Source organism: Felis catus, chromosome C1 (genome assembly GCF_018350175.1).
Source record: "Felis catus isolate Fca126 chromosome C1, F.catus_Fca126_mat1.0, whole genome shotgun sequence".
NCBI classification, from domain to species: Eukaryota; Metazoa; Chordata; class Mammalia; order Carnivora; family Felidae; genus Felis; species Felis catus.
In genome coordinates, this window is record NC_058375.1 from 184067834 (window position 1) to 184094044 (window position 26211).

Consider the following 26211-nt stretch of genomic DNA (forward strand, 5'->3'; position numbering starts at 1 on the left):
GGAAGGGAAAATTTTATATTTATCATCTCTAAGGATTAACTATTCAGCAGTACTTTTCTTTACCTCTTCTTACACAACACTTTTGGTTTCTATTACTGTTACTTATATTTATGTATTATTTTCCCCCTTGAATTGGAAGCTCTTTGAGTTTTGTTTTGTTTTGTTTTGTTTTCATATCATGGGCCCTCGATAAATATTTGTGTCACAGATGGCTGAATGTTTACTTGTTACTATTAAACTTGTGCCTCTCAATATGTTGGGTGACAATCAGAAACTGATGATAATTATTGTATTAAAAACAATCTAAGAGCACACATCCATCCTATGGCATTGTTATGTAAGGACAGAACCAATAGATTTAGGTTCTCTGTCATTCTTTGGGCATGTAAATGAATCTGTAAAACTCAGTGGAAGTGAAGCTTATTTCTACATGTGTATTTAGAGAGACAAGATATTGATTCTCCTCCTTGGAAAAAAAAAAAAGAAAAGTTAATGACTAAAATTTTTTTGTGATCTCTATGACAGTTTTATCACATATGTCTCCAAAAAAACTAATTATTTTCTAAGAACACATCTTTCTGTGTGCTAACAGAATATGAAAACCTATCAGTTGCTTTTCTTTCCTTTTCTTTTGTCTTCTTTTTTTAAACCAAAAGCCAAAAGAAGTCAGTCTTTAAATATTTGGATGTTTTTCTCTGAGATAGGGGCTGTACTAGGCAAATACACTGGCGTTAACATTTCTAAAGCAGGCTCAAAATAAATGAGATTAAGAAAAAACAAAACAAACTCCTTCCTATCTCTGTGTGAATTGTCATTTTAATTAAAGCTTCTGTGTGTCATCAGTGACAGGAGATTGCCCCAGAAAGATAAAGTCAGACTGTGTCTGTCTTTGTCTTTCATAAAGGCAAAAGGAATATGAAAGAAACCAAATAGCTAGATAAACTTGCCATTACAATTAAAAAAATAATTTGCTAAGCATGAGGTGAACTGCATTATTAGTTGATTAACATCCTTTTCTTTAGATTATTACATTTCCTAATCTAATTTATGGGTGGATTTCCTGGTTTGGGGGCTTAAGCTAGTTTGTGCTAGACTCCTCTCACAGGCTGTTTTATGGAGATAAAGGAATCTGGAAACGGAAATCACTTTTTTTGTGGCTTTTGATTTGAATTTTTATTTATTCAGGTTAGTACAAGGTTGTGAGATCAAATAAGAACATACTTGAAAGAACTTTATGAAATGTAAAGTATTACTTGTTATTACCTTAATTATTATTATCTGGACAACAAAGTAAAATGCCTGCGTTTATTTATCCCCTCCTTCTGACCCACATTGTTCTCCTAGGAAATTGGGACTTTTCTTTGGTGTGTTTATTTAGAAGCTAAGAACTGCGACTTGAGGTTTGGTTTTCAAGGAGCCTTAGTCCAAAATCAAACAAATACAGGATCATCAGGTGGCACACAGAGAGCAGCGTCATCATCCTTCTCAGTGCTTGGGCCAAGATGAAAATGTGCTTTATTGTGGAATAGGTAAAACTTGAATCTTGTTAATGGAGAAGAGAAGAATAATTTTAGTGATGAAGGCAAACCTGAGTCTGAACCTCACAGATCAAATGCAATCAGAGAAGCAATGAGGACTATTCAGTACACTTAACACACAAAAATACCAGGAGCAACATTAACATCTTTCTAAGGCCTTGTCATAGTTAAACCCAGTCATCTGAAATGACTGCGGTGACTTTTCTCCCCCCAAAAGTTCACATTCCCTGCTGCAGGGAGAGCCCTATTTTCCAAAGAATTGCCCCGTCACTGGAGAGAACCCAGATAGAGGGGCCTGGAACTAACTGGCTTCAAGACTGCTCCAAATGAGAGCACCATGAAGATGGAGATTCAGAGATATCAGGTGTTCTTAAATGAGACACATTGTACTGGTGTTGTTTCCTCATAGGAGCCACTACAATGTAAGGCCCTTGAGGACAGCATGTGAGTTTCTGTATTTCCATCATACATACCCAAGTTTCTTATATTCACCACATACATATGGTTGAATGAATGAGTACCCCTATGTCCACACTGCTAGCATGTAGAACTCTTTATCCAACCTCATCTTGCTTCCTTTGTGCAACATTGGACAAACACCTTTCCTGTTTGCCACTATTCTTCTTAACTTTCCTGATTGTCCTTTTACATGATGTATTGCTACTTCTTCCTTTCTCTGAGTCCCAGTCCCCACCCCTTCAAGCTGGCTATTGCCTAGGATTCTGTTCCCAGCCCTCTTCTTTAGATTTTTTTGTCTGTCTGTGCATTAGAATCACCTACTGCTCTGACCCTGCAATAACACTTATGCGTGAGTGTGTGCATGTGTGTGTGTGTGTATGTGCGCATGTGTGTGTGTGGTGCATACTTTTGTGAAATGTTTGTAAGTTACAGACTTAATGTCCCTTTATACATCAGTGTATATTTCTAAAACCAGAAACATTCTTTCATATAACAATTATCATGATCATGAAATTAACATCAATAATACTACTATCTAACCTACAGACTTCCTTCAAATTCTGTCACTAGGACACTAATGTCCTTTATAGCAAAAGGAAAAAAAAAAACACAATTTTTGTGGTCTAGGAATTCAATCCAGGATCACAAGTTGTGTTTTGCTCTCATTTTTTTGTAGTCTCTTTTAATTTGGAGTTCTTCAGTATTTCTTTGTTTTTCATGACCTTGACATTTTTGAAGTGTACAGGCCAGTTATTTTGGGTTTGTCTGATGTTTCCTAATGATTAGATTTAGATTTTACATTTTTGGCAGGAATAGCACAGAAATGATGTGCTCTTTTTAATGTCTCTCTCAGGGGCACATGATATCTACTTGTGACATTATTTGTGGTCACTTAGTTAATGTGTTGTCTGTCATATCTCTGTGCTGTAAAATTATTCTCTTCCTCTTATATTTAATAGCTATCTTGTGGGGAGATACTTTGAGACTCCAAGAATAAATACATACTGTGGATAATGAAAAGTCAGGTTTCTCATTGTTGGAAAAGGGCAACACGAATGTAGAAAGGTAGACGTTTAGAATGAACCCATGTGGTGTTGGATTGGATTAGAAACAATAGTATGAACTCCTGGTTTTTATATCTATATAGATATGTGCTTCCATCCATCCTCCTAGCTCTGTCCTCTGAGAGGATAAATAGGTAATAATAACTTAGTAACAATTGGCACAACTAATATTCTATCTTGTTTTCCAAATGCCATTTTCACTGGAGTTGTTTGCTTACAAAGAGTCAATTGAGTTTTTTTCCAAAACCTAGTTATTCCATTTGTAATTGTAATTACAATTACATAACTTAATTAAATATTACATAATCCTGTGACTTGTGAGTAGAAATATAAAGAGTTAATTGTTTCTCTGAAAAATAAATTGAATGCTTCAGAAAGGGGACTAGTTGCAAGTATTGTTAAATTAGATGATAGGAAGATAACTATTAAAGATTTGGGAAAAAATAATAAAATAATTTTTTTTAGATTTTTTTGCAAGTATCTTTTAAGTTACTGATGCATTTTAAAGACTGAAATATATCATTATTCAAGAAAGATTAAATGGAGAACATAAATTAGTGGAACCATACTCAAGTGTAAGGTTTTGAGTATGGTTCCACTAATTTATTACATAAATTAAATTTTTATTATTTCCTGATTTTACTGAATTTTTTGATTAAGTGACTAATTACAATTTCTGTAGGTGTCAGATAAAAGGGCTGTATCCTAGTGAAAGAGAATTGAAGAGTTTTGTATATACCCTATGGTATGTTTTTAAATATTTAAGACAGATTTTGTCCATGTCTCTCAAGCTAGTCTCAGTTGTCTTTAGAACCTTCTTTACTTGCTACCTTTTTTTTTTTTTTTTTTTTGGCTTTATTGCAAGTCCATGGGTTTGCTTAGTGCCCATAATGCTGTTTAAAAATGAGAGTTAAATTTTAATTTCTCTCTGGGAGTTATCCATACATATACACATGTGCATCTTTTTGAATTCTGTCCTCTGTTTTTGGTTTCTGTGGGGACAAATTTTATTTATCTTATTTATGTATTTTTCAGTATTATTTTATAGTCAAAGTTCTTGAAAGAATGTGCAGCAAATTACATTTGATTTCTATCTGGATTCTCTTAGGCTTGGTCCCATGGCAGAGCCTATAATTTAAGTTAGGGTTATGTTGCTATTTAAGAATTTTTAGCATCTGTACTCATATGTGCTATGCAAACAAAACAATTATTCTATTGTGGACCAATTTTTTCTTCTGAAATGCGTAACACAACAGTTATTTTTCAAGTTTAATTAGGGCTGTGTTTGTATAAAGATCTACAGTTTATAAAAGCAGTGAAGCAAAGACAATGTGGAAAAGAAAAAGAGAAAGTATTGCCTGATTCTTTCATTAAAGAAGAAAAAAGGGGAAGATTCAGACAAATTTGGAATTCACTCAGTTTTTTATCTTATGTTTTTTTTCACAAGTACCAGACATGGAGCTGTAAGATAGTAATTTGTCAAACCACATGTTAAGCTGGTATTTGATATGAAAAGGATATTTCCACCCAGTGTAATATTGCTTTTTTAAAACATTAAAAACCCTTATATTAGGGTGGTAGTTGAGTGAATGCGTTACAAAAAACCCTGTGTGCTTCATTATGACACATTTCCTGTGCAATTTTTTGGGAGGGCAACCTTGTCAGAATGTGGAGGGACCGAATAGAGGTATAGAGCCATCTCTTTTCACTCCGAAGAAGAGTAGTAGTTGGCATGAATGTTTTGGTATCTGCGGGTAGTTGTTTTAAACTCCATATGGAAGAATCGGGGTGTCTGGGTGGCTCAGTTGCTTGAGTGTCTAACTCTTGATTTTGGCTCGGGTCATGCATGATCTCATAGTCATAAGATCAAGCTCGGTGTTGGGCTCAGCCCCGGACAGGGAGCCTGCTTGGGATTCTCTCGCTCTGTTCTTCACTGCTCACACTCTCTCTCAAAACAAACAACAAACATGGAAAAATTATTTTATTTTATTTTATTTTATTTTATTTTATTTTATTTTTCAATATATGAAATTTATTGTCAAATTGGTTTCCATACAACGCCCAGTGCTCATCCCAAAAGGTGCCCTCCTCAATACTCATCACCCACCCTCCTCTCCCTCCCACCCCCCATCAACCCTCAGTTTGTTCTCAGTTTTTAAGAGTCTCTTATGCTTTGGCTCTCTCCCACTCTAACCTTTTTTTTTTTTTCCTTTCCCTCCCCCATGGGTTTCTGTTAAGTTTCTCAGGATCCACATAAGAGTGAAATCATATGGTATCTGTCTTTCTCTGTATGGCTTATTTCACTTAGCATCACACTCTCCAGTTCCATCCACATTGCTACAAAGGGCCATATTTCATTCTTTCTCATTGCCATGTAGTACTCCATTGTGTATATAAACCACAATTTCTTTATCCATTCATCAGTTGATGGACATTTAGGCTCTTTCCATCATTTGGCTATTGTTGAGAGTGCTGCTACAAACATTGGGGTACAAGTGCCCCTATGTATCAGTACTCCTGTATCCCTTGGGTAAATTCCTAGCAGTGCTATTGCTGGGTCATAGGGTAGGTCTATTTTTAATTTTCTGAGGAACCTCCACACTGTTTTCCAGAGCGGCTGCACCAGTTTGCATTCCCACCAACAGCGCAAGAGGGTTCCCGTTTCTCCACATCCTCTCCAGCATCTATAGTCTCCTGATTTGTTCATTTTGGCCACTGTGACTGGCGTGAGGTGATATCTGAGTGTGGTTTTGATTTGTATTTCCCTGATAAGGAGCAACGTTGAGCATCTGGAAAAATTGTTTTAAACTGTAGTGATTTCTCTGCCTATACTTCATTGTAAGCAGCATGGATTATTTCCTATCAGAGCCTAGAGACATTTTAGGAGGCTTTTTGATATTATGTTGAAATATTGTAGTTAGTGATATAATTTTCTATCAAGCCTTTTGTGGAATTGATACATAATGACTTCTCAGAATTTGTTTATTATTGTAACAATTGAATCCTTTCTTGTTTTTCAGTAGACCTCCATGTACTGTTTTCTTTTTTTTTCTTTAATTTTTTTAATGTTTAGTTTTGAGAGAGAGAGAGAGAGAGAGAAAGAGAGAGAGAGAGAGAGACAAAGAGGGAGATGGAGTGTGAGTGGGGAAGGTCAGAGAGAGAGGGCAGAATCTGAAACAGGCTCCAGGCTCTGAGCTGTCATCACAGAGCCTGACGTGGGTCTCAAACCCATGGACTGCGAGATCATGACCTGAGCAGAAGTTGGATGCTTAACCAACTGAGCCACCCAGGTGCCCCTGTTTTCTTTATTTTGTAAGTCCATGAAGGAGAGATGACTTCTATTTTTGTACCATTGTAACTGAACTCTTGAACCTCTCCTTCTTAGGGGTTTTTAATGTTTCTGATAATTTTGTTGTGGCTACCAGATTTCTTTTTGCTTCTTTAGGGTTGATTTATAGGATCACAATAGTACTTTGAGAAACTTGGGGAGCTTTTATGATGTTAGGAAGAGTAGACATTTTAAATGTTAAATCACATTGCTCATTCACTCATTTGGTAAACATTTATGAGTCAAATAACTGCTAAGAACTAGAGATACTAAGATGAATGAGAGAACTTTCAAAAGTTTGCTCAATATTCCTTTCTCAGTTGCTACTATCTAGAAAATGTATAGTAAGTACTATACAAAAATGTAGTTGAAATGGAGAACAAGGTTGTTTGCTAGAATGGGCAAACATATCTCTTGATCTCCATGAAAACCACGAGAGTGACATTGAGATTAGAGTTACGGAGAGGGAATGGACATTGTATCCTAAAGAGTGCTCCAGAAGTAATATTTGCAGTAATATTTCCTTCAGGTGTACCTCCTTTTTTGACTCTTATCTTGTAATAGAAGTCATAAAACATGCTGATGATCCCGGCATTGAGGGCTAATCAAGGAACACAGGGGAAAATAGAGGCAAAATGGGACAGGAATTTTATTGGGTGAGCATTAGCTTATTTGAAAAATGGGCTTTTGGGCTTCATGTTTTGGACAATCAGCATAGTGGTTTGTTTCAATGATTATTTCACAGGAGGTAATATTTGCAACTTTTGCTCTCTTGGAGAATGCAACCATTGTAATACTCTGACATGGTGTTGAGGGCAGTAAGTAGGGAAAGGAGGCCTCTTTTCATCTCTGCCCCAAGGTCGGTTATTGGGCCTTCCTTGGCCTGGTGGAGACAGAGGGGAAACAAACAGAACCCTAGTGCCCAGCAATGGTGTAATGCTTTCAGACTACTGCACCATGGCGGGTGGAATTTCACTTTCTGGCGAGGACCTGAAGAGGTTTATGAGCTTCCCTATGAATTGCTTTCTTTTCCCAACTTCTGAAAGGTTGTCCTCATTGAGGCCAAGAGGAATGAGGCAAAATGTGGCACACCTTTCTATTCTATAGGCTCCATGATGAGTCAAAATGATGAAGCTGCTGGCTTTCTAGTTGGAGATAACATTTTAGGTTGTCCTCTCAGCAAACAGGATAAGGAGAGGGCAACAAGCAGATTATGAGGATTATTTAAAATCCTGGTTGGTAGGGAGTTGGGGGTTTTGTGTCTCTTGCATACGTTGCACCTGGTTTGAAATCTTCTCAGCACACTCCCAAAGCTGCTGTGTGGCTGGCAGCGGTGTCAGGTGGAGATCTCTTAATCCCCACACAGATCAGCATCTCTCCAAAATAAATCACTTGTCTTTTTCCTGCCTAACACTGCAGGGGATGGCTTAGAAGGCTAACCCTCAGATTTGAAAGGTCTGCAGATTGCTTCTCTACTTGACAATCTTGAATTTTACTTTGCTGTGCTGGTCTTCTTAGTTTTCTCCAAGGAAATGGATTATATTTTGCTACTGAAGTGCAAATATAATCATTGTTATTTTCTTGTCTTGTGGAGTATATTTTGACTGGAATAAGTAGATAATGTACTGTTTTCAAAGTACCAACCACAGTGGTTTTTTTATTTTAACATTAAGTAATTCATGTATTATTCTTTCTAGGCAATTATAGAATTTTTTAGTTGCTCAGTAGTTTACTAAGCACATATATTTTCAGCACTGTGCAAGGAACTGGGGCAGACAAAAGAAATCTGAGGCACAGTTCCTATCTTCATGTAGGATAGTATTTGTAAAGAAGTGAAACTGAGTCAGAGGAAACAAAGAACAATTAAATGGCCAGCTGTGTAGTGCTCTCTATAGGAACCATATGTAATTTAAAAAAATGAATATAGATGAATGAATGAATGAATGAATGAATTGACAAAAAAGTGCTCGTTCAAGGAAGAAATCATTGTGGACTGCAATCTGTCATGGAGTAGCAGGGATATGAGCAGAGCCACAAACAATGAATAGGATTTGGCAAGTAGAGGGAAATGGAGGAAAGATGTTTGAGGTAAAGAGAGCAAAGGTCCGAAGGTAGAGGTGAACATGGCATATGTTTGGGACAGTGAGAGAAAAGGCCAGGCTGACCGGAGGACAAACATTGTATGGGAGGAGTAAAACATAAAAATAAAGTTGGGCGTCTCCCCTTCTTCCTTGGTGAGTGAACCTGAATTTTGTGCCTACCCCCAAGCGATGAATCATGATTGGTCTAATCCACTCATGGAAATTCTATTCCCTACTTTCCCAGTCTCCTTTGCAGATAGGACAGCTCTGTGACCTCACTCTGGCCAAGCTAAAGAATGCTGATGGTATTTCTGGAAATGTTTTTGCTCTCTTGATAAAATGTTGGAACTCTCTTTTCCCCTCTTTCCACCCTTTAATGAAGATGGAAAGCCTAGAGTCATGCAGCAACTAGGTCCCATGAGGAAAAGGCTGAGAAGTATTGTCTCTGACACTGCTGAAGTGCTTTACCCCACCAACAGCTGTCTGCTTCTAGACTTCCTGTTATGTGAGAAAAACCAACCTATGTTTGTGTAAAACACTCTAAGTCATGGGTTTTAAAGTTATTTGATATTATTTTAAGAAGTTTAATCGGTAATAGTGTGTAAAATGAATTGGAAGGGAATAAAAATTGAGGTCATTATCAATTATAGGCCTGAGGTAAAGAGGTTTTGGACAAGATTTATGGCAAGGGGAGTAGGAGAGAGACAGACATCTCAGAGAAGAAGCAAAAAGATTCAGTACAGATTCAGCAAGGAGATAAGAAGCCACATAACTTTGAAGTTTCTAAACAGGAAGATAAGTGGGATTGCCATACAGCTTTAGGGATAGGCAAATGATGATAAAAATGAATTCTCTTCTAAAGTATGTTGAGTTTTAGTTAATGATGGGACATCCAAGTGGAAATATTTAGAAATATAGCATTTGAGTTCAGGTGAGTCTATAAGGTAGCTATGACCTCAGGCATGGACAGAAAGAAAAACATTCGATGATGCCTCCAGTTATGAATTGAGAGGAAGAAAAATGGTTAGCTGTATACCATGGAAACAGAAAAAGGAGATAACACAGGGTTAGAAGATTAAGCAGGATGCAGTGCCATCAAAGCCAAGGGCACATAGTGGGCACCAATAAATGCATGTTTCAGGGAGGAATGAGGTTGTCATCAGTATCCAATGCCCTAGAGAGGTCAAGGAAGATGAGTTCTGAGGAGCAAAGTGAATCTAGTAAAAGTAGGACACCAATGATCTCCAAGATTTACAAGACGGGGATTTCTACAGACTTGAGGGCCATATATCATCTGCCCAGATCTGCAAAGAAGATGGGGCAGTGATTGAAGGGAAGGGAGTAGAAGCTCAAGGTGATAGAGAAAGATCATTCATTGAAGAATCTGGGAATTGAGAAGAAGGGCTGATTCTTGCAAGGGTAGTAGACTTAGCAGAAGCACTGAAAACCAAGAGAGAAGAAGTTAGTGGAAAGGTCCAAACACGAAGCAAAAGTAAGGCCATAGGTGGTACTGGAAAGAGGCTCACATGCTCCTTTGAAGTTGGAGGCAAGGACGACAAGGCAGCTGTATAAACTAGTCTGTGGAAGCAAATACACTTTGGTCCGTCTGTCCCCACAGGGTAGGTGAAGTCAGGTGTTAAGAGCTGGGCTGGTGGAGGGAAGAAGTGGAGGGGGGCCCTGGGGAGGGAGGAGGGCGAGAAGGCTAGTGTGCCAGCAAAAGGATCTCCAGAGGACAGAGAACAGATCTGAAGAAAAGTAGGAGAGTAAGGGGTGGGGGGGTGGGGGGGGGTGGTCTGAGAAGAGTAAATGCAGATCTCAGACTTGGAGTGGGACCTTGAGATGGTGAGACTCAGGCATTGCCTGTTAGTGGCCAGACATTTGTTACACTTGTAACACTTGTGACTTGTTATAAGTAGAGATTTAATTCTTGTTCTAATATTATCATTTTTTGGAGAAAACACATAAGCAAAATTATATGGGATTTATTCATTATTATTATTTTGTAATGTTTATTTATTTTTGAGAGAGAGAGAGGGAGAGAGCACAAGCAGGGCAGGGCCAGAGAGAGAGGGAGACAGAGGATCTAAAGTGGGTTGTGCGCTGATAGCAGCAAGCCCAATGTGGATCTCGAACATGTGAACTGCGAGATCATGACCTGAACCGAAGTTGGATGCTCAACGAACTGAGTCACCTGGGTGCCCCTTATACGTCAGTTATTAAAAAATATACTTAGAAATACAATTTATGCTGAGTGTAAGGTACAAATCTAATGGGCTTTATCTCACTTTGGTAAGACTTTCTCAATATGTAATAAAAAGTTATCTGTGTTCCAATCGTGGCAATATTTTGCCCGTCCACATATTCATCTATATTCTTCTTGGACTCAGCATTGGATTTCTGACAGTGTTTGTTGAAACCTGCCATCCATCCATTCACAGCAGCTTCTCCTAGTAATCTCTGTGAAACACAATTTTTATTTATTTATTTATTTTTTATATATGAAATTTATTGACAAATTTTTAAACGTCCTTAAAAAAAAGCATACTACTCTAATGAAATGGCAGATGGTGTGTTGCATGATTTCCTAACCGGTGTTACTTCCACACTGTAATTGAACTATATAAAGAACTTTGCTCTCAACTCAGGAGGAATCCTGTGAAACTCAAGTTTTGTTAACTTATAAAAGGATCATTTCTGTAATACTGGGATTGACTTTCATATGTATGTGTTCTAGCACTAGTTTTATTATGTAAAACTACACATAAATCGTGAGAGATAAAAATGATGGATACAAATTGTGAGGACTACACAACATACTTTAACATCCTTATTTTCTTCTAATTTTTAAAAGTGGGGCATTATCATGGTAGACAATTGTAAAAATAGAGAAAAGGAGAAAGGAAGTAAAATTTGCTCCAACTTCCTGGAGATAAACACTATTAGCTTATTTTTTGGTGGTGTGAGTACCACTTTTTTCCCCCTGAAACTGGGATCATATTAAGCATACTTCTGTTTTCTACTTCGGTAGATCAATTCACTTCTAATTTTAGTTTCATTTTCTGAAAACTCTCAGGTCAGCGAGAAAAGGTGTTCAAAGGAAGTAGTATGCAACCTAAGAGTTAACAGAAGGCACAATTTCTGTGCCTGTGTGTTCAGATAGAGAACCTGACTCATTTGTGACCTTCACTAACTTTCTATCCAAAAACTGTGGTTGCAGTGAGTAAAGTCTCCATTGCCCCTAATCTTCAGAAGATAATGATTTAACCTTTTATGATTTATATTATGTCCTTTTCAGGATTAACTGTAAGTATAGAAAAATCTTAGTTTTATACCTTGATTATGGTTATTTACTTACAGCTTAAAATATATGAATTAATTTTTGGTGATAAGTCTTTTTATGTTGTGAGGTTATTTTTCTTTTAATATTTGTATATAGTTTTTGCATTACATTTTCCAATGGAAATCAAATGTCTATTAGAGTGAATGAACTGAGTGGTCAAGTCAGATTTGGTTTAATCTTCCAGGGATTTTTTAGTTTTATTTAATACTGTAGTCTTATAAAGGTTATGTGTTGTAGGAATGTAGAGAAAATGAAACATACTGCATTCTTTTAGACAGAAAGTTAAACTGTTTGTAATTAGGATATACTATCCTAATTTTTACTACATAGGATATTTTTACTGTTACTTTAACTGTGGTAATATTCAGTTTGTCAATTCATCTTGTTTCATAGACTTTCCATTTTGAAACAGACAATGAAAAGGAATAATTATTTTGCATGAATTCATATTTAATAAAATCACTTGAGAAGTAACCAGAAGTAGGAGGGAAGGGATATGGATATGCATTCTGGAGTAATGAATTTTAATTACCAGAATTCGGTGGGTCAGTCAAAGACTCAAATGTTAATTTTTTAATAAATAGACATTTATTTAGGAATTGATTTCTTTGGACTCAGAACATAAAAACAATTGAAAGTTGCCAATAGTAGTACATAGTCACCTGTTTGAGTTTAGCTATCATTATTTCCAGGATAAAATACTCAGGAATAAGGTGAGATGTAAGGAGGCACAAAATCTTGGAAGTGAGCCCTACCAGAACACAAATGTACCACTTAATTTCACAGAGATCTTTATTGAGGTATATATGTGTTACCACCCTTAATTTCAATTTAGTGACCAGTCAAAACCTCTTGTTGGGTTGAGTTTGAATTACACTGGTGACTGGTGGAGTGTTTATATATCATTTGTCTCTTTTGATGTCATATTTTAAGTTTGAGGTCAGCAAACTATGCCCCACAGGCCTAGTCCAGCCTACAGTCTGTTTTTATAAATAAAGCTTTATTAGAACATAGCCACACTCATTTGTTTATGTACTATTTATACTGTAATGGTAGAATTAAGTAGTCTCAACAGAAGCCATATGGATGACAAAGATTAAAATATTGACTATGTAGTTTTTTATGAAAAGCTTGCTAACTCCTAGTTTAAGTCAAACTTTTCCCTTCTAGTATTCTTCATACTTCATACCTGATAGCATACGATTGTTTACTCATCAATATGGAATCAAATTACCAAGATGCTAAGGGAAATTAGAAAAGAATTGAAAGGTCTGCATCCTGCCTTGAACTTTTCAGACAAGACATGTATGAAATAACCAGAAAAAATATGACTCTTTATAATCAAGAACTAACTTGTGTGATGGTAGCAAAAACCCTCCTACATTCTATAACATAAATATATGTGAATTGAAAGTCATTTAAATCTGGTCAGAGCCAGAGCTTTCAAAATTACAATGTAAGCATGCTAATATATTACGGTATTTTTTGACTTCGTGACTTAGAAGTGGGAGCACTAACTTTTTGTCACAGTTATGTGGTTGGATGTAGGTTAGTCAGAGTTCCAAAGGAGTCTGTGGCTTTTCTAGAAATTACAGAGTCCAGAAGGATGATGTACTGTAAGGCTTTCTTCAGTATGGACTAGGAAAGAAGTAATTACTTCTGGATAGTTCTGTGGTCAGTGTTTAGGGATGCCCTCACAAGGGGCAGAACATAATTTTAATAAGGATCTAGGTGGAAAGACTTGGGATCAAAACATACCAGATTTCTATCTTCAAAGATTAAATGGAGCTGACAGAAATAACCTGGCACACAAATAAACATATGTGGGGAAAAGAGTGAAATTGGAAGGGGCACCAGAAACAATTATAAATTGGTCTGGACTTACGTGCAACCATGAGCAACACAAGATGGTGTAATTATAATTTGTTTCATTTACTTTTAGTTTTGTACCTTGACTCTCTTGCCTTATGATAAAGCAGGCCCAAGCTTTAGACAGTGAAGTATTTCTGTTCTATATTGAAATGGCTGTTACAGGGAAGTTAAAATCAGAGAGTAAGATACCCACTCAACTTGCATAACTCTTCCATGTGAATGTTGGCAGATTAAGAACCTTCTATAGTAGAACTACTTTGTCACACTGTACCAACTATAAAATGCCATAGAAATCAAAAGAAAGGAAAGGTCAGTTGGTAGCCTGGACCAGCTGGGGAAAATGTGGTGGAAAACATTGGATTTGATCTCAGTTTTGGAGAAAAGTATGAATTTGGTTTGACAGAGAAACAGGATGGTAACTCTGAGATTTAAAAGAGCATGGTTTGTGTGGAAGAAGAGCTTGGATGGAGCGAATGGTTTGTGCCTAGAATTAGTAGATTAGTTGAGTAGTAAGAAAGGTGGGGAGAGGTGAAGGTGGGTGGGTGGCAGATCATACAGGAACTAAGGTGCCATTTTGGTCAGCCTGGTTTCTGTGATTCCTTTGCATTATTGGGGTGCATGTTTAGTGCTCAGAAGCATTACCTGAATATGGCAAGAGAGGTCAGGTGGTGTGAGTAGATCTTCGTGGTTTGGGAATCACTGGGATTGTTTTGTCTGCTCCTAGTTGTAACTGATGGCAAATCACATTCCCAGAGAGAAGGAACATCAAGTGACTAAAATACAACAGCATAAATCCTCACTCTTAACAGGAAGCACCTGTAGCTTCTGGTCCTCTGCTGTAAACCTTTTATAGAAGATATGGTATAAATACTAAATAAATAAAATTACTTCCTGATTTTATTTTACTGTACACCTCGTTAGACAAAGAGAACAAAGAAAAGATAGAACCCTTTCTCTCATTTTCTCCAATGGACTTCCCTGATGAGTGTTGCCTTTTTAATGAGATCGATGGCAGAGCAAACTTTTCAATGTAGTTTAGCCATAAATTCTCCTAACAGGGAGGGGTGCTGTCCAATACTCCAGGGCATGGTGGCGGAGTTGGCCCAGACTACAGAAGCAGCAGGTGCTTACAGGCCCAGAAATGCCCCGCTCATTAGGACTGTTGTAAATCACAGCATCTTTCACGCCTTTTGAGTGAAACTTGGCACCTCCAGTTTACTACTGTGTGGTGGTCACACCGTCCCTGACTGCAAAAATATTAATAGATGGCACCTTCCACACAATGAAACTGGGCATGCCTGCATCAGTAATGATGGATTGGGAGCCTGAAAGATTCTGCAGAGAGGAGAACAAGAGGATACCAAGGAAGCTTTTTTTTCATAACTAAATACTGGTAAATAGAAAGAGTTGATGGGCACATCTATTACCCACAGTGTCACTGTATCCTGGAAGAACTTATATGAAAGTTGTGAGAGAGGCCTTGGCAAGAAGGACTGTCCCAGCACCTGAATCAGCATGGGCCTCATGGGCTGGGCTGGTTGGGGAGGGCGAGGATTGAGATTTGTGACTCACAGGCTGACCTCCTGTCGTCTTCAGTCTGTTGTGGAAAAGCTTCTGGCTCACACTGGCTTGGTTGAGCCATGGAAATGATTCTCGCTTAATATTCGGGGCCTCTGTCTGCCAAAGCCTGTTTGTTTTCCTTCTTTTTTCTTCATGGTTGTCATTGTACACAGACAGTGGTAGATGAGATGTGAGACTTAAGGAAATAGACTTTACTAAAAAAGAAAAAGTAACTCTTTTCAGTTCCAATAACATGGCTAATATTACAGAGCCTTTATTCCTCCTGCATCTTGGGAGGTGGTGGGTTGTGAGGAGCAATCGGGGAGAAAGAAAAAGAAAAGAAAAAAGATGTCTTATATTTGAATGTATAAAATGAAGATCTAGTAAAGTATCATTTTGGGAACCTTAAGACTGATAAAAAGAAAAGAAGACAACACTTAATAGAACTCTTTCAGTGTAAAGTTGAATTTTAAAGGATTATTTTGTCTGATGTGTGCCATGGGAAGAAATATAAATCTGATAGCATTCCTTGGACTTCTGTGGTATTTAAGTGAAGACTTACATATTCCAAGTATTATTCACTTGTCCAGTTTGGTTGACATGAAGTGATCTCAAACTAAAAATTCCTCTCTCTAGCTCTTCCCCTAAAAAGTCTCTGTCTTCTTGTACCATTTTGCTTTCATTTGCCACTTCTTCCCTAATTCTTCCTTTATTTTCTCTCAGATGCCAACAACATCTGGAAACTCTCTCTTTAGAGGCTTCTGTGATCCTAGATCATGCAGTTTGTTACCCAGTCAACACCTTTGTGAGCTAGTTTTGATTTTGAGAAATTGGTGTTCTTCAAATAGTTTTATTTGAAAGTGCTATGCAATATAATTCTTTGAAGGGGAAGCATTTTAACATGGTACAACCACAATGTAGAGAGTGGAAATTAAGTTGAATGAGTTCTATCTCTTTCAAGTTCAGGTTGCTAGATTTTTCTGGTTTGGACACAAAATGAAATAAAAATTAAGGATCCGGGATGACAAGAAAGCTATGAGGAGAAAAAGATGGGCCTTGGGAAGGGCACGGAATAATGGATACCAAGAGGAACAAACAAGACGAGTCTTCACATAGATAGAAAGGCATTCCATATGTAATATGGAGACATTAAACATACAGTAGATTTTTTTAAAATACACTTTTCATTTTGAAAAAGTTTTATTTTTTTTATTTTTGGGTGTTTTCTTTTGGGATATTTTTAGCTTAATAGAAAAGTTGCAAAGATAGTGTAGGTAGTTCTTGTATAGACCCTTTACCCAGCTTTCTCTAATGTTAACATCTTATAGTTCTATATTTTTAATGGTTATGATAAACATGAGTCTGTGGTTTATAGATGTCACTATTTTCTTATATTATTAGAAAAAAAATTAGAAGTAAGAGATTTTCTCCTCAAAACATCATATTCTTGTTTACACTTTGAGACTCTGTAATAGCTTCTGGGGCTTCTAGTGCCCATAAGGTGTGGTCTGTGAGATTTGGGGAGGGAGAATTGTCTTTCTCACTCCATGACAAATCTTCTGACTTTCCACAAGAGTAAAGTGGGTAAAGTTTGTTTTGGGGCTTTTATCATTCTGTTTTGGACCTTTTCCATTTGTTAATGGTAACTCCTCCTCTGTTTTATAATTAGACTGAGGCTCTCAACATCTCTTCTTTCTCCACTGTTAAAACCTGCTCGTAGGAAAGACTCTCAATTGTATTCAGACCAAGACAAATTAAAAAACAAATGTGACAATAGCTTAAAGAAACTGTCCTTCTTCAGAGCTATTTACATTTTAGCAGGGATGCAAAGTTTTAGGCACAAGCTTCCCAAATTTAAGTATGTTACCATGACATAGTATCCTGGAAAGTTGCTTCTACTAGAACTTTTTTGGGGGGGAAAAATCTCATTTTTATAATAAAATGCACATGAAATTATGGTAGAGTATAATGTAAAATTCATGCAGTTTTTAAAGTAAAATTTGTCTTAAATTGGGACTTTTTGGTGGTCTCTGACTTCAGACCCTAGAGATAGTTCACTCTACCTTGAATTATATCTATTATGTTGAAAAGAAAAATTGAAAAGCTACTGCCTTATGCTAACTGATCTAAACTTTGGAAGTGAAATTTTAGCACCAACCAGTACAAATACCCCAGCCTCTAATAACTCATCTTCCCTTTTGATGAACGTTTAAAAATGATATATACACACCCAGAGTCCAATTAACCCTCTCTTATCAGATACCATTGAATGTGTATATTTCTGCATTTGATAAACATTTTTTAAATAGACAAATGAATGAAAAGTTGGGGTATTATTTTGCAATGTGGGGCCTTTCCTGTTTCCTGAAAACCCACCCTGGAAGCATTCACTTATTCCAGGAAAGCCAGGCCCTGCTAATCAATCCCTCATGTTCTTCTGGGTCTTGACCTGGCAGGGGAGAATTGATTGACCAGTGCATGAAATGACTTAAGGTATTGGGGGCCCCTCAGTAAGATGTAGTACTATACTCTTCATTTCTAGTTTTGGAGAAGTTGGGTACCCTGAGATTAGAGTTATAGTGTCTATTTATTATTAAGAAGAAATCAAACACTATATCCCTTTATGGTGTAAATGTTATAGCTGAAGAATAGCCAGCAAGAGAAGGCAGCAACGGGTGGGGAAGAAAAAGGGGTTTAGAGTTGGAAAGATCAAGGCTCAAAACTTGGCTGTACCATTTGCCCCAGGTTATGGCACTTATCCTCATGAGGCTTAATTTCCTAGTATGGAAAGTGAAGACTATTAGTTATCCTCTGTGAAAACTAAATAGAGTATAGTTAGCTCATGAGCTGGTCCTTGGCCTTTTTGCTATTAGAACTATTCCTTGTCTCCCACTCTCCCACTATCTATGACAGAGGCTTCAATTCCTGCAGGCTGATTTCCCAGGTCTGATTCCAGCCAGGTGGAGGTACTGGTTGGAGAGGAGAGAGTGCTGTAGGTGTGTTTGCTTTGTGCCTTCAGCTTCTGCAGGACAGGCCCACTGTGGTCCCAGCTTTTTCCATGACTCTGGCCTTGGTGCTAGGAACACCACCTACTCCATTTGTCCTTCCAGCCGGGAGTATTGCTAATCTCTGGGTTGCCTCATTGTTCACTCTTTGCTTCTCAGCTCTTCCAGAACTTGTGTATCCATTCTCTGTATTAAATTCCCTCATTTTAAACACTTGGAATGGTTTCTATTTAGCTCAGTAGATGGACCCTTATTGATACAGCCCATTGAAGTAACCTGTGAGCTGAGGGGAGCTTCAGCTAGGCTGGTTGTGATAGGAATAGAACGGAAGGAGAGATGTGCCCGAAGAAGAGGAAGGAAAAAGGGCAAAGCAGTGACCGACTAGGTAGAAGAGGTGAAGATCAGGAGAAATCAGGCAGTTCAGATAATAAAGACTGCCACTGATGGAGACAGGCCATTGGAATGGGAGCTTCTTTTGGGTAGAAGCTGAGGGTTTGGTGTAGAACACGCTAGGGAAGAAACGTCATGATGTCACTGTCTCTGCACTCTGCCTTTCACACTTAAGTGTACTGCAGCTGCAGGGATATTTATGGAGTTGTCTTTCTCTCTTGGGAAAGGGTAAGGGGAGAAGTTCAGAGGGAAGAGAGAAGGGCAGTGTATGGCCCAGAAGGGAATGCCCTCTGGCACCTTGCTGAGCTTGGAACGTATCTCTCCAACATCATGACTCCAGCCTTACCACTGTAACCTTTTCAGGGACTAGAACAGGAGGCTGGCTGCTTACAACCCATTCTTTGCTAGTTGGGCAGCAGCTCTTCCCCAAAGGGACTTGAGATAAGCAGGTTCTTCCTCTTGCCAGTGCAGCATTTGCAAGAGGAGTGCTGTGGGAGGAGATAAAAATTGACTTCCACATGGCCTGCAGACATCAGGAGACATTTTGGGGACCATTTTTAGGTCCAAACTCAATAATCTAAACAGCAGATACTTGAGTTGTGATTTCCCCATGGGTTAAGATAGTTCATAGTGGGGACAGTCAACATTGCTGCAGCAGGCTGGAATCCACTTCCTTAATGTAGTATGGCATTATGAGAATGATCTCTGAGGGAGAGAACCAAGTTCACATCTTCAGGAACAATGTCTAGATATATTAAGAAATGACCTCAGATGAAAAACAAACAAAATCATTCTGGCAAATCAGAGAGAGCACATTACATGGCATTCATGATGTGTTTTATACGTGCATTGGGAAAGAGGAGAGTCTAATAAATGGAGACAAACAGGAACTCTCTTCTCAAACTTACTTTTCCCAAACTTTCTTCCCAGATACTTTTCAGTCACGTTGTGCAGGTCGAAGGTTCTGGGAAGAAACGGCTAGTACTCTGACCTGCCCTCTGCAAATATAACATTTCCTGTTTTGTAGGAGCTTGAGGCTGAAAAATGCACAAACCAACTGATTTAAACTCTTAAACTCCTAATACACGCAAACCTCAAGGTTGAAAGCTGTGTGTGTGCGTGTGTGTGTGTGTGTGTGTGTGTGAGAGAGAGAGAGAGACAGACAGAGGGAGAGAGAGGAGGAAGAGGGATTCCAGATGTTCTTGGAGTGTCATATCTAAATTCCAGATAATCTCCAGTTAATTGAATAATTGATTCAATTAAATATTAAATGCATCAATATTTTATATTTCCCCAAACTAACCTTTTATTTTCTATGGCCTTTTTCAATTCTGAGTGAATTTGGTTTGGCTGAAGAAAACCATTCTTGTTATGTCCTTTAAAATGTGGTGAGGTGAAGCAGGGTACTCCTTGGACTGATGTTCACATTAATAAAGCCTTTTATTCACAAGAACTTAGATAATATAAAATTGAAATTAACTGCTGACCTCAGGGAGCAAGCAGATTTTTCGGTAAGGATTCTATAGCCACTTTTACATTTCTTCCTTCCTTTTTAATAAATGATGAAAGCTGCAGTGTTGTCATAAAATCACATTTATTTATAGTGATAAGGATGAAGCTAATCCCTGTTTCATCACTCTGATCAGCGGTCACACAAACACAATGGAACCTGACATGCTGGCAGCCTCTGCTCATTACAGCCTTCCAACCAACCTCCAAGCTCATGGCTGGGAGTCAGATGGGGTGGGCTGCTTCCAAGTAAGAAAGACAAATAATTGGTTTTGGAGATAAAGGGATTATTAAAATTTCCATAAGAAATTTCTACCACCTCTTGGCTTCCAATGGAATAAGACTTATACTAAGATGCCTGTGTTTCAATTCTGAAATTAAAAGTTCAGAAAAATGGAGAATATTATTACAGACAACAACAATCACTTCGATAGCAGTTTCTTGTGTTCATGTTGTTTATCCCAATGACCTACTGATTAAAAACAAAATAACTAGGAAAAGTCTAGTAACAAAGTTTTTCATCAGGGAAGTTTTTTGGCTAAAGCATTGTTTCGTATCCTTACAATTTCAAGCTGTTCTCCCACCCAAAAGGGATTGATTATTTTTTCTAATTGATGTAGACATCAGGGGAAAAGCATAATGCTTTGTTTAAAACAGTGTGGACAAAGGCAACTTTTCTGGCCATCTGGTCTTTAGAAACAAACACCCTGCAGTCCAACAGACTCCGGCTTAACTGTTCAATGATCTCTTCTTTGATCTACAGTTGAATCTCAAGTCATCTCTGCTGTGTGATTGTGGGCAGATTACTTAATCTCTCTAAGCCTCACTTTCTCCATCTGCAAAATAGGAGTAATGAAAGTACCAGGAGGACCTGTCATGAGGGAAAAATAAGGAAATGCATGTAAAGACCTTCCATATTAGAGAGGCTGGCACATACTAAGATTCAAGCCATACTAGCAGGGTTTTTTTATTTGTTTTTTTAAATTACACGGTCTATTTGCTTTTGTGACTGTTAGCATTTGGCAGTCTGCTCACTGTGTTACTAAATTTTGTCTTTGTAGAGCAGTCCCTGAGTGATGGTTGAGATCCGGTTAGATAGAATTGTGAAGTGTTGGGGGTTGCTGACTCTCATTTGGATCCTTGGATATCACATTAGGTACCTCTATAACTTTAGCAGCAATGACAAAAAATAAATCCCATTTCAATCAGTGTTATAATCCTTGGTTTTGACTTTTTGCATAAAAATAGGATTTTATATTTGAGGTTATAACACCCTTTGAGCTGCTGAGTGAGACTGCCCCTGGATTGTGTGTGTACCATAGTGAAAATCCAGGGGCGAGGTGGGGGGTTGCCTTTCATTATATTTTTAATAAAACTTAGCAAGTAGCAGAATTAAGCTTGTGAATCATTTTAACAACTCTTTTTCTTAATGGAGATGAGCCTCTTTATATCTTAGTAGTTAATACTTTGTGGTTCTAAATTAGGATCCTTGATGTGATTGTACTCTTCTCAAACATTATTAAGAACTCATTTTACAATTGAGAGGCTTGTAATTCAAGCAGTTAGGGGGGCAAGGCATTCTAGGCTTTTGGTGGCATTGAGTTGAAGGAGAGGATGAGCTGGTTGGGATATGGCCAGGACATGCTCCCTAGTGTAGGGACAGGTAGGGAGGAAACTGTCATTTTTTGACTGTGTACTAGAAGCTTTGCCTATATTGTTTCATTTAGTCTTCCCAGTGCTCTTTAAGGCATGCATTATCATGCCCATTTCATATGCTCAGAAAGATAATTTGTCCAAGGTTACATAATAAATAGAAAAGCAGTATTAAAAGAATACCAGTTCTGTTCACACAGTGTATTCTGTGAAAGCCTATGAAGATGTATATTTGTAATTTGTGCACTGTTTTGTGCATATGCCACATACATTTCAATAAAGTTACTTATCAAAACAAATAGGTCTGCCTGGCTCAAAGTCTATGCCCTTTTCTCTCTATTGTGCTGTTTTCAAAGAAGCATGTTGATGGATGGAACCCCAAGGAATTTCCCTCCATCGGTTACAGCTGGTTGTGGCCAGAAATAATGCTACCCTTATTGACTAGAACTGGCTTTAAAGACTTGGATATTTCCAAGGGAAGATACACTCAGAGGAGTGCCGTATCCTAAAATTGAAGATGTGTATGTGTTAGATTTAGAAGAAAATTTCGAATGATGTTCTGAAAATGCACTCAGCTTGTTGCAGAGTCCTTCACAATAGTGAAAAAGCAACAGGAATCTCTGAAATATACATCAAACAGGAGTTAAATAAATACTATGTGGTTTTAAAAACTGCTTATTTTGAATGATATTCATGATATGTGGTGGAGCGAAAAATGATCATGGAACTGCATATATAGTAGGGTGACACTTTTGTAATTTTTTTGTTTATATACTTATGTTTATATAAGTGCCTGGAAAGATGTTTGCTAAAATACCAGCAGTGGTATCTCTCTGCATTTTGTAATATTGGTTGAAATTAACTTTCTTTTTTTATGTCTTTCGATATTGTTTCACATTGTTTTCCTACAATTCTATAAAACAAATTTGCTTTATTTTTTCTCAATATTTATTTATGTATTTATTTATTTATTTTGAGAGACAGAGACAGAGTGTGAGCTGGGGAGGGGCAGAGAGAGAGGGAGACACAGAATCCAAAGCAGGTTCCAGGCTCTGAGCTGTCAGCACAGAGCCCGACGCAGGGCTCGAACCCACGAACTGTGATTCAGGACCTGAGCCGGAGTTGGAAACTTAACCGACTGAGCCACCAGGCACCCCTTGTTTTAATTTTTAATAAAATGATACTTTAAGCAAAGCCTGCATCCTGAATTAAATATATCCTTTCTCAAGTTGTCACCTTCAGGAGGAAACACTCAATTTACTGTGTGAGTTCTGACACATTAAAGCGATATTATATTACCATATAGTCAAACCAGAGAAGAACATTTTCAGGAGTAAAAAGATCTATTTTGTAAGATCAAACACATGCAATTACCAGACTGGTTGGCTTGTTTAAGCCTTGACAAACATTAAAATTTATAAAATATTTTAATTATATTCTATGTTCTTCCTTCTTGAAAAATAGTTGTTTTACCTACCCAAATATATGTCTTGAAAAGCTCAGATTTGAAAATTCTCCATTCTCTTTAGATTTTAGTGTAATGATCAAGACACATGATTGCTCTATTTTGTTTTATTCCATTTTACTTCATTCTAGTGATCTTCTTCCTTCAATCAGGCTAATGACAGAATTGAAATCATACAGATTACACATTCATGCAAAAACAGATAAGAGAGCAAGATACGACTTTCCTTTTTGTCCTTTTCTGTACTATTCTCAAGAACTAGCATAAGAGAATCCTGAGTACGTCTCCATGTGTTGTTAATATATGGAAGTTCATTACCTATAAACCCCAACACATATTGTGAGATCTGGCCAAGTGCAGATAATTACTACCCTCTGAACAATTAGCAGTCTCAACAACATTCTCTCCTTTTAGATAAGTAGGTGCCCCAAACTGGAATATTCTCCTTCCCACTTATCTGAACCTGGTGAACAGAGACCAGCTTATGCCTTTTGGGCCACAGCAAACTCTCTCTTTTGAACATATATAACTATGAAAATGGGCAACGTGATCTAATAAAATTCTGTTTGTGAATTGATTTGTATGAAAAGACTTAGAACGTGTAAAAAGAGGGGTGCCTGGGTGGCTCAGTCGGTTGAGCATCTGACTTTGGAATTTGTGAGTTTGAGCCCCACTTTGGGCTCGCTGCTGTCAGTGAAGAGCAGAACCCGGTTTAGGTTCTCTGTCCAACCTCTTTTTCTGCCCCTCTTCCGCTCGCACACTCTCTCTCAAAAACGAATAAATATTAAGAAAAAGAATGTGTAAAAAGAAGACCAAAGTTTGTATTTAACAAATTTCACTTATTAAAAAGAATGTATGAAGAATTGGGATTTTTTTTCTGGGAAAATCTAGCTGTTTGGCTTTGTACAGTGCCAGTAAAATTGGCTTTTTGGTACTCTTAAAAAAATCATTATCAAAATACAGTTAACATACAATTTTATATTAGCTTCAAGTGTACAACATAGTGATGGGACAATTCTATGCATTAGTCAGTGCTACCAAGATAAGGGTAGTCACCATCTGTCACCATACAATGTTATTACAACATTGTTGATTGTATTCTCTATGCTGTTGTTTTCATCTCCATGATTTATTTGTTTTAAACTGGAGGTTTGTATCTCTTAATCCCCTTCACTTATTTCAGCCCTCCCCCTCACCCAACTCCTTTTTGGCAATCACCAGTTTGTCTTCTGTATTTTAGAGTGTTTGTTTTTTGCTTATTTGTTTGTTTTGCTTTTTTATATTCTACATATAAGTGAAATCATATGGTATTTGTCTTTCTCTGCCTGACTTATTTCACTTAGCATAATAGCCTCTAGGTCCATCCATGTGGTCACAAATGGCAAGATTTCATTCTTTTTTTAATGGCTGAGTAATATTCCATTGTATATATACACCACATCTTCTTTATCCATTCATTTATCGATGGACACTTGGGTTGCTTCCATATCTTGGCTATTGTAAATAGTGCTGCAATAAACATAGAGGTGCATATATCTTTTTGAACTAGTATTTTCTTTTCCTTTGAGTAAAATACCCAGTAGGGGGATTACTGGATCATATGATAATTCTATTTTTAATTGTTTGAGGAATATCAATACTGTTTTCCATAGTGGTTGTACCAATTTACATTCCCACCAACAGTATCCTTGCTGAAACTGTAATTTCTTGTCTTATTTACCCAATCTAGCTGTTTGATTTCTGTAGTACCAGTAAAGTTGATTTTTTATTGTATTTTATGTTGTGTTTTTTACATATCACGAGGTAGGAAAATATCCTTAGATAGAAGTATATGAGAGGCATTTTCTCTTTTGCTTAAATAAGGCATTTTGTTTGGAGAGAAATGAGTATTTTACTTCCCAGAGAAAGAAGAAACCTTAAGAAGTTTATGCATATAGTTGGAAGAAAGTAGCTTTAATTTTGAGGGAGGAGAAATTTGAGAGAGGTCAGGGAGAATGAGGCTGGAGCCAATGAAACAGCTGTCAGTTAATTCCCCTGCTTCCTCTGCCCAGGACACCTACCCTCAGAATCTTAAGTAAAATCATGAAGTTTATTTATGTGTGGATTTCAGAGGAATCTGGGAAAAGTTATGAATTCTTTGTTTTGCATGCAGAGATTTTCTAGAATAGAGGTAACGTAGGCAAACAGAGACAGGAGACAGAAGGATGTGTGAGGCCATTCATGTTGCAGGAATTGAATGTAATATTCAATTAGATATATTCATTTATACATTTAATTATATAATATTCAATATATATATATTTTCATGCTGAAATGCATGTGATCAGGGGATCTTTGGGCTGTCATGGACTGTAGAAATGAATCTAGGCGATCCTAAACCCCATTTCTGAGGGTGTCAGATATGCAGGGCTGGGAAAGAGTATCTGCTCATGATGTTACAGGTAGGGTATGTATCCTCTCAATGTATACATGCAGGAGTAATGTGCCACTGACAGCTTGCAAGCCTCTGATATCCTACTGGACTTGAGTATTTTTTTTTTTTTTTTTTGAGAGAGAGAGAGAGAGAGAGAGAGAGCATGAGTGAGGGAGGGGCGGGGGGGGGGGGGAAGAGAGAGAGAGAGAGAGAGAGAGAGAGAGAGAGAGAGAGAGAGAGAGAGAATCCTAAGCAGGCTCTACTCCCAGTGTGGAGCCCAGCTCAGGGCTTGATCTCACAATTGTGATAGACAGATGCTCAACTGGTTGAACCATCCAGGTGCCCTGGATTTGGAGTCTTTTTAAAAATACCTCTAGTCAGCTTTTCTTACTCCTCTTTCCTTAAAAACGAAGAAATCAGAGATTACCAGGCAGCTGAAAATGCACAGAAATAAAGCCTTTGATGGTCGGTCAGTTCATTTCCTGCCATCTTTACAACAGAAAAATGTATTAACCTTAAGCAACTAAGGTAAGT

At 37.6% G+C, this 26211-nt stretch overlaps 1 protein-coding gene across 4 annotated transcripts in view; it reads left to right on the forward strand.

Annotated features, from left to right (window-relative positions):
- Positions 1-26211, forward strand: part of PLCL1 (phospholipase C like 1 (inactive)) — a 331201-nt gene that overhangs the window by 199812 nt on the left and 105178 nt on the right. Inside the window, exon 1 of one of the 4 annotated variants that reach the window (XM_045034239.1) lies at positions 11738-11773. The exons of the other annotated variants lie outside the window; for them this stretch is intronic. Within the exon in view, the coding sequence (XP_044890174.1) occupies positions 11741-11773 (33 nt within the window). The 5' untranslated portion in view covers positions 11738-11740. Of the gene's footprint in view, positions 1-11737; positions 11774-26211 lie in introns of those variants that run through there. 4 annotated transcript variants of the gene reach the window in all.